We start from the raw sequence: 17,795 nt of genomic DNA, 5'->3' as shown, positions 1-17,795 counted from the left end.
GCGCCATCTACAGTTATTTGCAAGAATCGCACTCACAACAATCGATACTATCGGTGTCACCATCACCAGCAAAAACAGCTGTTTTGGCTCATCGAGCTGTGCCAACTATTTCACGAATATCGGCAACGCCGTTAAACCAGCAGGTGGCAACGCTTGACACATTGAAATTATCTGCGCTGCGCAATGCACAAAAGCAGTTCTGGCAGTTTCAGTCGCAAAATAAGTTTGTAGCGTTTAGAGAGGCATAAAAAGTTCCGCATTTGATTTCGCACATTACAAAGCAGTATTATTGTTATTGTTTTTTTTTTTGCGTTGTGGCGTGTGATTTGATTTTTTTCCGTGGTTTATGAGTGAGAAAGTCTTGTATTTACATATGCGCCTACAATTTGTATGCAAATAAAGCCAAAGCAAACATTAAGCGTCGCAACGTTTGCAATTTGACACGAAATTGCAACAGAAAAACGAAAACCAGAAGCAGGGGGGCAAAAGAGGCTGAAAAACAAGCCAAAGGTGACGACACCACAAACGCAAAAGCTGCTGCATCAAGTTCAAGGCATTTCACAAACGCACAAAATAAAAGCCCATAGGCACTGCACAGAGAACAGGCGTAACCGGCGTGTGTGAGAGAGGGAGTGAGTGTGCGTGTGCGTGTGCGAGGAGTACATCGGCATGCAAAGCTATGAGGATGCATTAAGTGCCAAGGGCTACCGCAGCTTTGGATTTGACACAGATGTTGAAATGGACATGGACCCGGACATGGGCCTGAGTCTAAGGCGCATTGACAAGCGCAAAGGAGGTGAGTGAAGTTTACAGTTACACACACACACACACGCGCACACAACCAGATGTGCATGTGTGTGCGTGTGTGAGCCATAATTGCTGGTCATTGACAGGCAACATAAAGAATAAATACATACATATACATACATGCAAAGTGTATGCATTCGGAGTTGCCTAACGAGCGAAAAAAGAGGTGCGACGGCGAAAAAGAAACCAGCGCATTTAACTGTACTTGTGTGGCGTACGCAATTATTTATGCCCTTAGCCGTCAGCTAAAACACATTGTGCTTGTTGCATGGTACTCGTATCCTGAGTATACTTCACTCACTCAATCTGACTGCAGAGTGGCAACGTTGTGTGATTACCGTTAGTTACCGTTGCAGTAACTGTTTCCTTGAACTGACAGTAAAAGCAAATTGAGTTTCGTAATAACGAAATCGAAAAACTAATCAGCACCAAACGAAAGTTTATATTCCTTATATTATAATTTCTAAAAATTCGAGTTCTCCATTCCTTAAAAAAAAAGAGATTATTCTGTGATAATTAAGAACATTTATTCATAGTATAGTATAAAGGTCTCTTGGTATTTCTTACATTTATAAACAATGAGTCATTAGATTTGATAATATAGAAAATTTCTAGCGTCCTATCTATGCCAGGTTTCAAGTACAAGTTTTATGATTGAAGCAGCTGCACGGCATCTATAAAGAAATGATTGTACATATTACATTTTCTACTATAGAGCTGTACTATATAAATATTGGTCGGGATTTCTAAAGTTTTTAGTATGTAAGAGGTCCAAATAGACGCAAGTGCTCCTCCTTTTATCCACTGCCAATGGCGTTTTTCGGCTACATCAAATATTTACCAGGTACACTCGGAGTCGGGTTGAATTCGTTCGGACAAATTCTGTAGCAAACAAGTTAAGTGTAGGAAAAAAACCAAAGACCAACAACAACGTCGACAAACTGTCAGAAGCATACAGGGCAAAGCCATTTAGAAAATTGGATGCCAATGTGCACGCATACGCAACTGTACGAATGCATATACATACATATATGTAAGCACAGATACATATACATATATATATTTATATACATATATGTGCATGTAAAGTTCTGTATGCAGCAGCTCGACTGTTTGCCTTTAGTCAGCTTTATAGTATATTTTGCATAGCTTTACAATCTTATCTAGGGCATAAGCTTCATTAAAAATGCGAAATAAAAGTGCAGCCAGCTGGGAAAATTGTTATTACGACTCCATTTTCGGGATGCAAGATAGAAACTCAACCAAAAAAAAAGAAGAAAAAAGGGTTAAACTCGAACCCAGCCGCAGCTAATCAACGAAAATAAACAAGAATATAAGTATATGTGTATATTCAAATGTGTTTATGTGGCCTGTTATCAGCCCCTCTAAATTTCACTGACGTGGAGCTTATCATTAGCTCTTCGCCGGCGCTATAAATAAGCCGCATGAATAGCAGGCCAACATTATTGCTACCAAGCACATTATGCAGACGCTTTCACAATGGCCCGGCAATTGTAACAGCTGGTAATCATTTTAATAAACACACACACACACACACATAAACACATCAAAATCAAGTATGTGTGTGTATTATAATCCAATATATTAGAAAAATATATATATATATATATAAACACTCACATTCAGCCCATAGAAACTACGAGAACAGAGCACGGACAAACAAAAAGACAAGAAAGAATCTTTAACAAATTTCATGCATGACAAACGTACTTACAAAGCAGCTCGTTTGTAAGTAGTTAGCGGTTTGAACAGTTATGTTTGTATTGCCCAAGATGCAATATACCCCTCACCCGATCTTAGCCTGCACCAAAACGACGTTTAACCTTTAAAAGCCTTATAATATGTATACTGTAGGTATATTATGTATACATTATTATTATTATTATATCATATATTCACTTTATAGGCTCGAAGTCGAAAAATACTTCTCAAACAACGCACATGCTAGCCATGCGTCTTTAATCTTAACAACATTTAAGCAATTTTGGGACATAAATTATTACAAAAAGTAATTAAAAGCGGTTAAAAAAAAACGGCAATTCGATTTTAAGTAATAAAAATGGGCAATTTTACAGTTTACATTTGCATACTGCGCAATATTGCGTTGAGAACACAACGTAAACAACATTGTTTTTGGGAGATTTTCGAAAAAATTTATTGAATTCGCAAATCATTTAGCTATAAAATCGGCTCACACATGCATATAGTATGTACATACATATATAGTATGAGTATTTATATTTTTGCACGGAATTAACCCGATGAGTCTATGAATCACACAAATTTACGCGAATATGATATAGTATCTGCCCACGCATTGCCATTTCGTTATAATAGAGCTTTTTTTCGAACGGTCATTGATATCGAGTAAATCGAGTATAACACACGAGTAGTTCGTTTCGTCTGGGAACTTTTGTAGAACAGTCCGTTTGGCTTTTGTCTAGGCATAGGTCAGGGTTTCAATTAGAACAACAACAGCAAAAGGAACAATGAGAAAATAAGAAACAATAGCAAACAGTCAAAAGTCGGCACACATATTGCTTTTGCTTTTGCTTTGCTCTCTTTTTTTTGTTTTGACTCAGCTTTTGCCTAAGCTTCTACATATGTAATTTGTTTTAGTTGCACTCTATCTACTCTTTCTCTCTCCCTCTTACTCTTTGCCAAAAAATATAACGGCTATAAGTCACGCTAATAATACTTCATTTGAATATCGCTTTACTCTCGAAAATACCCTTATCTCTATAGAGTACAAGAAAGTCGTATCCTTTTGAGCACGAAATCGGAATACTATAAGAAAAAGCTGACACAATCGCTCGAAAACTATTTTGAGTTGATTTTAATATGGCAAAACCTTTAATTGCCAAAAATAAAATACATTGTCATCAATACAATATGCCCTATTCAAAATTTAATATTTGTTATAGGCAATATTTATGTTATTCCTGGAATATTTTATATGAAAATTAATTAATAATTTAGATAAATAACTTTAGATAAAAGCTTAGTGAAAAATGCACATATCTGAAGATTCTTATTTTTAATCAAACTTGGTTATCATAAGTTTTTTCATTAATTTATTGCTATTTTTATGTGAGTTGATTTCCCGATTCCCATTTTGCCAAAAACTTTTACTAGTTGATTATATTTATAAGTCTGCCATAGAAACAATTGGTCGAAAATCGAAATCGAAAAGGGTATTTAATTTTCTGCAACCCAAAGAGAACTCTTCATTTACCAAGCTTCTAGAGTATCTCGGCTTCGTTGTAGTCGAGTCAACTTTGTATGCATATATATACATATATATATATATACTATATATTTTCCGATTTGTATCTGTCGTATGTTTTGTTTTTGCCGTGTGCTCTTGACTCCAAGTTTGCGAACCGCTCGAAATGAAAATCAGTTTACTTCGCGTATTCGTTTGGGCAAAAGCTCCATTTAATATATACTCATAAATCTGGGCAACCGGAGAAAAAACCCTTCTGGGCATTATGCAATGGTCGCGAGTGGCGAGTAGCGAGTGGCCGGTCGCAGGGGCCGTCGCAATTTGTGTCGGTTAACACTTTTGTAAAAATCAATTGAAAGACGGGCAATGGCCAAATGGCAAAGTGCCCGAAATAGCCAGAAGTCGAAGAAAATACAAAACAAAACGCAGCAATTAATAAGCGCACAATTCGGTCAATAAAATCAACAACAAAAGCCAAAATATTTGCAGCCAAAAATAAACACGGCAACAACAACGACAGCAACAACACATTAACGAATGGACTATTTCATATGTATATCTATAGATATATATAGATATCTTCGTTATGGTTGAGAAACCCTGACTTTTAAATAAATGGCTTGAGAGAAACGTAAATGTGAATTGCTTACAACTCAATTCACCTCTAACAGAGTTTAACTGACTTATGAGATCCTCTGACTGCGTAGATCTCAGAGAATTAGAGCTAGAGACTGCAAATTAGGCTTGTTATCGATAAATATCGATTATTTTGGGCATACATCGATGCGTATTGGAGCTAGAAATTCCAAATTTGGTATGTAGGCTCTTATAAAGTAAAGAGGCAAAAGGAATAGTTGAGCTTTTGGATAACTCGCCCGTTTCTATCGGCATATACACACTTTTGTTGCCATATCTTAGAGCTGAATATAAAATATAGATCGGAGTATAAGCACCTGCGTTACTCAAGAATGTATTCACAATTGTAGAGCTAAGGGACGGAAGAAGTTCAGCTGCTGTTTATATGGGGTATACATTAGTCGGATACTCTCGACAAGAACACTTGCTTATTGTCGTAAGAATTGTAAAGATGTTTACATTTCACAGGAATTCATAACCTTGTTTTTCTTTGCCAATCAGATTTGATTAACATTCTTCTCACGCCCTTGACAGTAGTTTAATTGAGTCTCTTATCCAACAGAATAATCCTTTTATACGCCATTGATGGCGGAAGGGGGCGAATAAACTGCGATTACTTGCAAATTCAACTGCATATTTGTTTAACTTATAGAGCGATCATTTAAAGCACAATATGGTGTAGCACAGTCGGCTGCTTTTTGTCATTTATATGCTAATTTTGATAGACTTGTTGTCATTTACAAATTTGACTGCCGGGCACCGTCGCCATACGCCCAGCTCCCACCACAATGGACGTCAGTGTTGTTTGGGCCATTAGCATTGATTGCCAGACGAGTGCCGCTAAGTGCCCCGATGCCGTAATCAGGCCGACGACGGCAAGACCCTCGCCAATTTGTAAGGGAAAATTACCAGCACTCGAAACACTAGATATAAGCTCTTCGTCGTACAACTCTTGGGATCCAGTAGCTAAAGTAGCTGTACATCAGCTATCTAGCAGTTATTTAAAACTGGCCATTTCAAGGATGCAATCTAGTTAATATGTTCTATAATTGATATGATTGATAGCTTATCGATATCTGCGACCTCAATCTTGTTTTGATATGTTCTAGAATCGATAGATAAGATTGCTTATCGATATCTTTAATGATAACAATGAATTATAATCTTTTGAGATGTTTAAACATCCCGATTCTATATAGCTTATGGGCATTGTGATTGCTTTCCCGATAAATAAGTGACGATTTGTTATCGATACATTTCAAAAAAAAACTTTAGATTGATGCTGATATCGATTTTGTTTTATTTAATTACGAATTTCTTAAACTTTAACAAAGTGACCCGCATATGTGATTAAAAAATTAAAAATTGTAAAATTGTCGATTTATAGCTCATATATATGCTGTGTGTGTCGCGTATCCACAACATATCCTTAGCTTTATTTAGCCATTAAAACTCCAGATAACGTGATTCATTTCAAGCTTTAACTGAACTAATATGCCCCACAAAAGTACTTGTAGAGCAACATATTGCGCACGACCAGCGATTTCTTGGTACCGCTTTTCTCTGCTGGATAACCCCAATATACAAACATATATATACCTGCATATATGTACATATATACAAATTTAAATATATACACACTCTGTTGATCCAACAAATAAGATGCATTTAACAATTTTAGCGTAAGCTTTTCTGCTGAGAATCGCAGAGAGCGCTGAGAGGGCGCACGACTAAACGTCTAATGAGCGAAAGCTCCGCATTGCACTTGGCTCTCAATTGCCAAATAGCTAACTTTAGCCGATGTATAAACTTTGGATGAAAACATCTGGCAGTGAACGACAACTGCCACACATTTGACAGGGGCGAAAACAATGAACGTATTCGCAGTAAAAATTAGCGCGTAGATGTGCATATTGCGTTGCGGCCCAAAGCACAAAACAGAAACGGAATTAGAAAAACAGAAATCGGCTCACTGATATATGACCATATACATATAAATCGATAACGTAAACCTTAACCGGTCAACCAAAACTTCGAGAGTTGCCAGAGGGTTAGAAAAAGAGAGTGAGAGAGAGAGGCAGAGTGTGAGTGTGTGTGTGAGAGAAAAAGCAAAATCAAATTTATTACATAAAATTTTTCTTATTTTTTGGACGAAACATTGAAAACCTGTGTAAATGCTAGCCAAATTCTCTGTAACGTAACAGAAGCTTCCAAAGCGGTTGGGGGCACGCTGCATATTAACGGAGGCGCCACAAAATCTGTCGCCATCCGAGAGACAAGGCATTAACCGTTAAAGTGCTGCACTGCTGGCGTTGTGTGATCTGTGGCAAGAGTTTGCTATAGAACAAAATGGCCTATCGCGGCATTATAAGCAATACGGACGATGCTGACCAAAATGACCCGGACACCGATTCCCTTGACGATGTGCTGACCGATCCCAGCAAGGATGCGATTGCCACTCTGCCGCATCGCACCAAGCTAACATCTCCAGCTGCGACAGGTGCTGCAGCAGCAGCTGGGGTGTCGCATGCCGATAGCCCCATTGCATTCCACCCGCCGATGTCCACCAAGCTCTCCAAAATCAATAAGATGAGGCCCAACCAGCCGGTGGCGCTCAAATGTAATTGTAAGTGTGACCAAACTCAATGCAAGAAACCAAAACACAAACTCTGCTCTGGTTTGGTATTTATGTATTTATTTATGTTTTTTGTTTCTGCCACTTGCTCGCACGACGTGCACACCCTGCAGCAACAAGAAATTTTCACACACGCACACACACATACATACATACGCAGAGCAGCAGCAACACCCGTTTGATAACGGTGCATATGCAACACTGCACTACAAGCAATTCGAACTTGTTCAACTGAGTTTCGCTCAGCGAGTCCACAGGTTGGGAATTATAACGCATTTCATGCATTTCATTTTGAATCATTTAAATTTGAAGTTATTCAATCGAATATGCTCTCATTTGGGGTATTATCATTTTGTCACGAAATGTGTAACACTTTGAAGAAAATATTTCGAAGCCCTTTGTAAATATTTGAAGCTATTGATTGGCACAGCGCGCACTTTCAGCTCTTCATCATTTAGGTGTCAAAGGCACAATCGGCCAAGATCTAAGTTCAGTTATTATTTTTATTCTATTTTTACAAAAATCTTTAGCAAACTTGTCATATAATTAATTAATCTCATTAGTCAATCTATTAACAAAACAACAGTGTAATTTATGATTGATAGTAGATTTATTGTATTTTCTTAATATTCACCATTAAGAATACGATTTCAAGCCTTTGGAATCGGGTTTAGAGCCTGTTACCTCTCTACTCTTTTCTACTTTAACTCGCCATGATCTTCTGCCATAAGCTGTATACAGTCAACTTTCGCAGAGTAGAACTCTTTATAACAGACCTTATTCCCAGGAAATCTAAAAGCTCCTTTTTCGAAAGTTCTTTAGGAAAAGTAAATAATTAAAAATAGATTTTAATATATGCGCAATACTAATTGCATAGATTATTTTAATCGAGAGCCTACTGCATACTATATACGTATATAGATTCGCTATCTCAAATTCGAATAATTTAAAAACTTGTCAATTTGTAAACACAATGACCATCTAGTCCAGTGTAGAATGTGTAGCGCTCAGCTCAAAGAGCGAACAAGAAAGTTGATGCATGTCATCTCTCATCTCCCGAGCAACTATCACCTCGACTCGGCTCAACTCGGCTTAACTCGAGGTGACACCATCTCCATCTCCATGGTCATAATCTGAAGCAGCGGGATGCCGCCAGTGTGTGGGTTGTTTTGGGCACGTCTGGACTGCTATTGATTTCCAATATGTAAACAGTCTATGCTCGCTTTCTCTACACTTTACTGAGGGGTCGCATTACTTTCTCGTGTGATTTGTAATGCCAGCTGAATATATATCCTAAATGCATTTCTGTGCTGTATAATTATATTTATATTTAATTATAAATATATAGTTATATATATTTCGAATTTTATAAATATATTGTTTAATTATAAAAATGAAATCTGATATGACAGAAACTTGATCTGTGATCGATTAACGAACCTGATAGACAGACATGACCAGATTTAATGGGTTTCTAAGGCTAATCAACACCATATATACAAATATTTATAAATAAAATATTAATAGAAATATATAAAATAAATATGTAACAGTATATATCTAACTGGCTCGCACAGTAAATGGAAACAGCCCCAATAAATTCTATTTACTATTCGAATCACCTTGATCTTTCGTATACATTGAACATTTTAATGAAACAATTTATGTTTAAATTTATTATTATTATTGCCCGTTCTACTGAAAATATTGCCTATCGTATTATTTTCATATCGAAATATCGGGCTACATTTGAGCTCTGCCCAAAATTGGCATACACTAAATTTGGGTATTCCTCGAAAAGTTCTTATTTTGAATCACACCAATTTCAGATCAGCTGTTTTGCTGTGTAACTAGTTTGGTTTCAGGCAAGACTCAAAGTAGAATTTAAATTAGAATTCCAGACTCAAAGCGATTTGGTTCAAAACAAGCCCAAAACAGATTTAGATATACTAGATGCAAAAACATAGATACAGAGATTCATAATTAATAAAGATCAGATGTAAGCACTTTTCCCAATTGCACAATAATTCACAACCAATTTTGAGCAGTGCATAGCACAGAGCACACTTTGTTTTTGGCAGTGTATTGAAGATTCATTGTGAATTTGTTATTTGATTCACGCTATCGCCGCCAGCTATTTGAGCTGCCTTTCGCACTTGTTGTTTTCGGGCTGACTCTGCAGTCGATTCGTTTTCAAAAATTTGTATAATCGTGCATCTCAGACTCGTAAATTGTGTTGTTTTTTTTTTGAAAAAACAAAAACAAAAACAAAAACAAAAAAGGAAAACAGCAACAACAACTGAGCCGGCCGCTCGGAGCAGCGTGTCTCAATTGGCTCTCCAGGTATTGCCGCGACTCGTAGTCGTCGCAGTTCAGTTTCAGGTCTCGAGTCATTAAAGCGCCAGCGCTCGTCCAGGCTACAAGTGTGCTCCACAGCCCGAGCGGGTACTTCGAATAGGCTTTAAGGAGCCATCCCTTTGACACCACCGGGTACAGTCAGCCCAGGCATGAACTTCAATCGAATGGACAGTGCACATCGTCTGCGCGTCGATGTCAAGCTCTTTGGGGGCAATGTCATGGATCCGGCGGGCATCAATAATAAAACCATTGACCCAGAGCTTGAGACGATAGCGCCGATTTGTAGGTTGACAAAACAAATCTATAAAAAAATATACACCCATATAGAACTTAAGTGCAATCCACACATACAAATATATACATATATGTAGAAAAACAATATTTATTTGGCATCAATTAAATGTCAATTTATTCTATATTACAGGCGATTTAACCGATCCAGTTGATAATGATAAGACCGATGCTGATAATGAGCTAACTAATGAGATTTCGGCTCCATATGAAGTGCCTCAGTTTCCCATTGAACAGATTGAGAAGAAATTACAAATACAGCGCATACTCAATGAAAAGTAAGTACAATCTTAAGTATAACTAATTATTGGAAAGAATTTGGAACATTATAAGTGTATTAATCTTAGCCTGATGGAGTAATGAGATTATAGTAGGAGGCATAAATCAAATAAATATTAACCTGTCAACAGAAAGTTGAGATAAAAGTCGAATAGAGTTAAAATAGAGTTCGCACTAGGAAACACATATATCTAGAACGTATTATAGACCTCATAAAGAGCACATGGAGTAAGATATAGTTCAATTATAACGTAGCTTACCGATGTGCCAAAAGTTTTCTAGGTTTCCCGGGTCTATTTGCTAATCCAGCCATTCCCACTACCCTTTCTAAGTATATATAGCATCGTACAGAAACAACGACAAAAACCACATGCTTTTTAATTAAAACCCCTTGCAGCGGTTATTTTAAATATCTCATGAATTTTGTTACACATCTAGGAGTTCATAATGTCAGTCCAGCCTGTTCCCATGCAAGCTAGACAAAGATTGATAGGGATTCAAATTACTATATCAAATATCTGCTATAGGAACCAAGTCTCAAAATTTGAGTTGTATGAAAAACTTGTTTATTTATGAACTCATTTTGAGCCAAGTTGCAATTTGATATACATATGCTGCTTGCAGTCATCGGAATATGTGTTGTCGTAGTGGACCATCTATTTAGGCGGGGCTCGAATCCATTTATTGTCTTAGCCTCGTTCGGGGTTCGAATCCTCCTGTTGCCTTAGCCTAATCTATATATAGTTAACCGTGCTATTCAAAAGGTTCGCTTAACAGCTTATAGGAACCTCCGTTATATCAGATAACTATACGTCGTATATTGAACTGTCCGGTAGGGTATTTAATCTTCCGTCAGGTAGAAGAGCACTTATCAAGTTCACATTGTTTTGGGGGACCATCACTAATCCTAGCGGCTAGACGAGCACTTGGTCATGGGCAACAGGGTTGGTTAGTGCATTGGGAATAGAAAATCGGGGATAGGGGATAGCGGCTAGGGGCTAGAGCTGAGGTGCTGCGAGCGGGTCATGTGGGCCAAACAGGTGTGGGCAAAGCATAGACGAAAACAAGGTTGAACACGTTTTGATTTTGAATGGGACTGCATTAGGTGCTGGCCAGCAACACGAGCGCGTCGCGAACGCGGCTTATGACATAATGATGAAACCACCACCAAACCCATCACAACCACCACCACCACCAGCGGGCAGCCGGACAGCCGGGCAGCCGGAGAGCCGGAGAGCCGAGCAGTTGGGCCCACAGTGTGAAGGTACGACAATTTGAATTTTGGATGCCGTCACTTTTAGTACAATTTGTGCATCCATATAACTTGGAGGGCGCGCACACCAGCGCATCGCTGCAAGAAAGCGCAAAAGTCGGACGCGTATCCGGGTGCCGCTTAACCCCTTAACCCGGTTAACATCGCGAGTGCGGTTTGCGTAGGGTTGTAGGCGCCGGGTTCAGGGTTCTAGCTAGCTGTCGCGTTGTCCCAACGACCTACGCTGACATTGCGAACTCGCAATCATCCAGTCATTGGTTTTGTTCGTGTGACACGCCAAAGCGTCAAAAGTTTCGAACTTCGCACTGCCAGTTGAAGTTTGTCGATTGTCTTTTATCACAGATTAGGGCTATCAGCTTTAATGTCGTACATGACCTCAGGAAGCCAACAAAATGATTAATGTTCCTTGGAGCAGGACAACCTCTTAGCCTAGTCAGGGGTGGGAGGAGGGAGGGGGTATTCATAATTTTTGGCAAATAACGCAGAGGCGACCAGCGGGTACGGGACGCCTTCCAACCCTGGCTGCCGCCTGGGTTGCCATCGCGTGCCCAATTGTAAATAATCGAGTGCTGGCTCCATAAATTAATCGCTCAATCGATCATTGGGCCACTGTTAACTTGACCCGAAACGCCATCCGGACGTTGGCCCATTCGCTGAGCTCATTGCTCAGGTGCAACATGTCGTTCGCGGATGATAGCTATAGCTTCTGCCGCCATTACGAGTACCAGCCGGAGGAGGAACAATGGTGCATTCTTGCCGGCGAACCATTAACCAAACTCCTGAATTGCATTTTTCACACTTTCTCTCCCTCTCTCTCTCTCTCTCTCTCTCTCTGTCTTCCGCCCTTCCATAGGCAATCGACAGGTCAGCGTGCGGTGACCATAACATCCAGTCCACGAAATCACAGCAGTTCCGAGTCCGAAGGTCACGTGTCTGCAGAAAAGCGTCTAACCGAAGCGGACATAACCTTTCAGCGTGTGTCCGTGTCGGGCGAGGATACCAGCGGTGTGCCGCTCGAGGATCTGGAGCGCGCATCGACCCTGCTTATCGAGGCGCTAAAGTTACGCTCCCATTATATGGAAATATCAGATCAATCGTTTCCAACGACCACGGCACGCTTCCTCAAGACGGTGCGTCTCAAGGATCGATACAATGATCTGCCTGTTAAATCGGTTTCAGGTAAGTCCAAATCTCAGGCGTCGCTGATATCAGTTGGTCCCGTCGAGAAAGCGGCTATCGCGTCTATGTACTGGCATTCCATGTACTTGGTAGAGAGTTTTGCCAGTGTTGTATAGCACCATGAAGTATATACCAATGTTTGCTGTGTATGCGATGTATAATACAATCGATAGTTTTTATCGTTCATTTTATGTACATAGATAAATTTTAACATGCGCTAGGAACGCGTTAAGCTGTTTACTCTCTTATTTACAGCTAGAACTACCTTGCAACCTACCCCTCTCTCATTCTCTCTCCCCCTCTCTCTCTCTCTATATATTTCTTTTTGATATAAATACAATGGTATATATACTCATATACATATGCGTCTCTTTCTTTTTGTATGTATATCTTGCTCGCTAGTTGCAGCTATATTATTCGTGTCATGTCTTCTATTGCGTTTAGTAAGTTGACCATTTACATATCTACATATATGTATGATTTCTTAAGACCGACCCACTCTCTACGCTCAGGTGTCTTGTTTGTATTGTTTTTTTATTCCTATATTTTTTTTCTCTTATGCTCTGTGTATTTTCATTTCGTTTTTTTTTATCATTTTTGTATAAAGTTTTCTATATATTATTTTTATTTCATTTTTTATAGACATAATTCGCAAACAAAGTATGGCGAGCTATACAGGTAATTCGGCCGCGGCTGTCTCCGTGTTCCTTTGTTGCCTTCCTGCTCTCCCCCTCTCTCTGTCTATCTCTCTCTCTCTCTCTCTCGCTCACACACACAAGCAACCCGTATTATTTTGCTTTTATTTGTTGACTGATCCAATATTTACACACTCATTCATTTGTTGAGCCGCTTTACGCTCTTTTGTTTGTGCTCTTCCGCTCTCCCTCTCTCTCTGTCTGTTTTTGTTTCTGTTCAGTGTGTTTGCCCGCTCTCTTTAGTAACACCCGCGTGCCGTAGCATTTAGCCTTTGTTATAGACACAAGCTGTGCTTAAATATTTGCAATGCTTTGTCTTTTATTGTTATTTGCACTCAATTTTGTGTCGCGCTCTCTCTCTCTCTCTCGCTCTCTCTCTCTCTGTCCAATGTGTTTTGCATTTGTTAACAGTTATTACTTTGCTAACAGCTCTCACTCGCTCTCCGCCTTGCACGCACTTTATCTTCTGCCTTCCTGCAGTAGAGTACATACATACATATATATGTAATTTCGCCTCGTTTAACCCACCTTTAAGACTGTTTTGAACACCTCACCTGAAACACTTTAGTACAAAGTTAAATATGTTATTTCCCTGTGAATATACGTGAACAGGGTAGACGCCATATAATAACCTACATGTATTTGTTTGTACTTACGAAGCTGTATTTTTAAATCAACCTGCTATTTTTCATTATATTTTAAATTAAAATTTTTATATGAATGTCCTATATCATAACCCGCAATGACCTTTAAGGTCGCCAAACTGAGTAAACTTTACTGAACAATTAATTTATATACAAACTTTCACATTATTAAAACTTATCAAACAGTTAGCTGAAAAGTTACTTTATATGCAAGCTTTCACACTTAAAACCTTAAAAACTTTTTAAAAGCAATAATTGTACTTTCCACTTTAAAAAAAAAAATATAACAGCTGACAACCCTGTTCTTCACGCACACGAACACAACTACAACAACACTTTGTACGTTTGTGTGTAGCGTAATTGCAGAAAAAAAAAGTACCGTTAATTTAGTTTTAAATAGTTTGTATAACATTTACCAACACTGCCGCTGATAATCAATTTTAATGCCAATATACCCCCACCAACATATGTATGTATATGCATACATATACATATTTCTTATTGCATAACACACTCATATAACTTGACACCCAAACGTGCAGAGCTCCATTCGATATCATCGCCCCTAAAATCGATAAATGCCTGGGATGTGGAATTCGAGCCCGATGAAGATTATTTTATCAAGCCAGTGAATGGCGTCTTTCACATTTACAATGATAAGGTAAGCTGGCGAAATGCCAAAAAGGATTCATTCATATACTAAGCATATATTTCCATTTTTCAGGAGTGCACCAGCGAGCTGCAGTTTACGTATCCGGATATGAACCAGTTCGTGAATGACATGCAGGTCATGTGTAATATGATTGCCGATGGACCATTGTAAGTATATTATACATATATCTATCCGATCAGCTTTATACTTACTATGTTCAAAGATCTTTATGAAAATTCATTTAAACATGTTTCGCGCCTTTCGCAAATCCACCGCCTTGCATGGAAATTAGGGCCCAAGAGGTAAATGGGCAGAAATCCTAGTTAAGTCCGATCGAACTTCAATTCTGGCTACAAAGTTATATATTTTAAATGAATGGGTAAAAAATTGCTCATTTATATTCAACGTGATTCACTGATTGCGAAAAATCCACTACGCTGAGTGGATTTAGAAGTTCCCGGGCGGCAAAGCCTGGTGTATATACATACTATGTACATGTTATTACACATTAATAAAATTTCTGTTATTTTTCCTATTTTTTAGAAAATCATTTTGCTATCGTCGCCTTTGCTATTTGTCCTCCAAGTACCAGATGCATGTGCTGCTCAATGAGCTGCGCGAGCTGGCCGCCCAGAAGGCGGTGCCGCATCGTGACTTTTACAACACTAGAAAAGTGGATACCCATATACATGCAGCCTCTTGTATGAATCAAAAGCATTTGCTGCGCTTCATCAAGAAGACGCTGAAGAATAATGCCAGCGAGGTGGTCACCCACACAAATGGACAGCCGATGACATTGGCCCAGGTGTTCCAATCGATGAACCTGACCACATACGATCTGACCGTTGATATGCTGGATGTCCATGCCGATCGTAATACGTTCCATCGTTTTGATAAATTCAATTCCAAATATAATCCCATTGGTGAATCGCGTCTCCGGGAAGTCTTCCTCAAGACGGACAATTATTTGAATGGCAAATACTTTGCACAAATTATAAAGGTAAGTCAAAGCCAGGTCTGCGAACCCCAAAAAGCCATGTCAGTGGGTCGATTCAGGTTTCAGATGTCGGTTCGCCTGTTGCTTGGTTTGCTTTTGGGCTTCGAACTGGTTTAAAAATGTATATATAAAGTTCTATCCTTACTCAAATTCCCTTTACTCCTTAAGGAGGTGGCCTTTGATCTGGAGGAATCCAAGTATCAAAATGCAGAACTTCGTCTCTCCATCTACGGCAAGTCGCCCGATGAGTGGAATAAACTAGCCAAATGGGCCATCGACAATAATGTCTACAGCTCGAATATACGCTGGTTAATACAAATACCGAGGCTCTTCGATATATTCAAGTCCAACAAGATGATGACGTCATTCCAGGAGATTATCAATAACATTTTTCTACCCTTGTTCGAGGCAACGAATAAGCCAAGCGAGAATCCCAACTTGCATCGCTTCTTGACCTATGTGATTGGTTTCGATTCTGTGGATGACGAGTCGAAGCCAGAGAATCCGCTCTTTGATAGCGATGTGCCACGACCCGAAGAATGGACATACGAGGATAATCCGCCGTATGCCTACTATATATACTATATGTATGCCAATATGACGGTGCTCAATAAATTTAGAAAGTGAGTAAATATTTCCTGATACATAAATCGATCTATATTTATCTTTAATCCCCCTCAACGCAAACACAGGCAGCGTGGAATGAACACATTTGTGCTGCGCCCCCATTGCGGCGAAGCTGGGCCAGTGCAGCATCTGGTCTGTGGCTTCTTGATGGCCGAGAACATTTCGCACGGTCTGCTGCTGCGCAAGGTGCCAGTGCTGCAGTATCTATACTATCTAACCCAGATAGGTATTGCCATGTCGCCGCTGTCGAATAATTCGCTGTTTCTCAACTATCATCGGAATCCGTTGCCCGAATATCTGGCTCGTGGACTAATTATCTCATTGTCCACCGATGATCCGCTACAGTTTCACTTTACCAAGGTAAGTGGAGTGACTATTTGAGTAATCAATATATCGTCAACTTGTTTCCCACATTTCTCTGGTGGTTTAGGAACCGCTTATGGAAGAGTACAGCATTGCGGCGCAGGTGTGGAAGCTCAGCTCCTGCGATATGTGCGAGCTGGCACGCAACAGCGTCATCATGAGCGGCTTTCCACATAACGTAAGTGAATTTCAAAAGGTTTCTATTTGAGAGTTTTAATGTATCCGTTTCGCAACAGATCAAGCAGCAATGGCTGGGACCCAACTACTTTGAGGATGGCATCAATGGCAACGATATAACTCGCACTAATGTGCCAGAGATACGCGTGGCCTATCGCTATGAGACCTTACTGGATGAGCTCTCAAATATATTCAAAGTGAATCAGACTTGCCACCTGAAGGAGTGCGAATAAAGCATCAACAGAGAAAAGGCAGTCGATTTATAAAATATCAAACAAAATTATATATGCAATTTAGATACTTGCTTCTTATATACATTTACATATATTTGTACCTATACACATTTGCGTACTTCGATGTGAATGTTTTTCTCAACTAATCAATTATATTACCCCGACAGACCAATATTCTACATACTTGCATGAGTAGATGTAACAAACGTATATACAGGGCGCATTGGCTGGCTGGCAGCAGAGATGACAGCAATTTGCAGCATCCATATAAATATCCATTTTAGGTAGATTCTTTGCTTTGAAATCGAAGTAGACGAAAATTAAATATATATTTTAAAAATTAAACTTATGTGAATTGTAAACTCTAAATAAACCAAGTTGCGAATTGCTAATAAATGTAAGCTATTTATTCCTTACAGAAACAGAAAACGCATTTGAATTTGCCGGCTAATTCAAATACCACTGGCGCCACCTAGCAAGCGTTCAGAAAGCGTTGTTTGTTCAACTGCACAGCGTTACCATAGCCTTTATCTTTTACTTGTTCACAACAGGTTTTTATTAATTACCATTATTTATGACAACAAAAAACGCTTACTCATATTTAAGTTTAGCCAATATTCTTCGGCATATCAACTTATTTCCATTTTTTAAAAAAAAAAAAAACCGGTACTTGCGAATACGCCCTGACACCTATCGATACTT

The 17,795-nt window shown here is 39.1% G+C and overlaps 1 protein-coding gene across 7 annotated transcripts; it reads left to right on the top strand.

The window, feature by feature from the left end:
- Positions 1-325: 325 nt before the first annotated feature.
- AMPdeam (AMP deaminase) lies at positions 326-17,489 on the top strand. Of its 7 annotated transcripts, none has more exons than XM_064684677.1 (11): positions 326-796; positions 10,108-10,252; positions 12,380-12,705; positions 13,348-13,383; positions 14,587-14,705; positions 14,769-14,863; positions 15,240-15,696; positions 15,862-16,316; positions 16,386-16,680; positions 16,751-16,861; positions 16,920-17,489. In XM_064684677.1, exons 1-11 carry the CDS (start codon positions 670-672, stop codon positions 17,091-17,093), a joined length of 2,340 nt encoding a protein of 779 aa, XP_064540747.1. In that variant the 5' UTR covers positions 326-669; the 3' UTR covers positions 17,094-17,489. The 7 variants fall into 7 exon arrangements, with proteins under 7 accessions (XP_064540747.1, XP_064540749.1, XP_064540744.1 ...); XM_064684674.1 differs by lacking the exon at positions 326-796 and adding an exon at positions 6,838-7,316 and having other exon boundaries at positions 15,865-16,316; XM_064684673.1 differs by lacking the exon at positions 326-796 and adding an exon at positions 6,840-7,316.
- Positions 17,490-17,795: the final 306 nt, after the last annotated feature.

This window comes from Drosophila montana, unplaced genomic scaffold, assembly GCF_035044405.1.
Source record: "Drosophila montana isolate Dmon_TW-CO22-7 unplaced genomic scaffold, ASM3504440v1 contig_2954_1, whole genome shotgun sequence".
Taxonomy (NCBI): Eukaryota; Metazoa; Arthropoda; class Insecta; order Diptera; family Drosophilidae; genus Drosophila; species Drosophila montana.
Note: the sequence above shows the minus strand (reverse complement) of the source record. Positions and strands in the feature narration are given on the sequence as shown.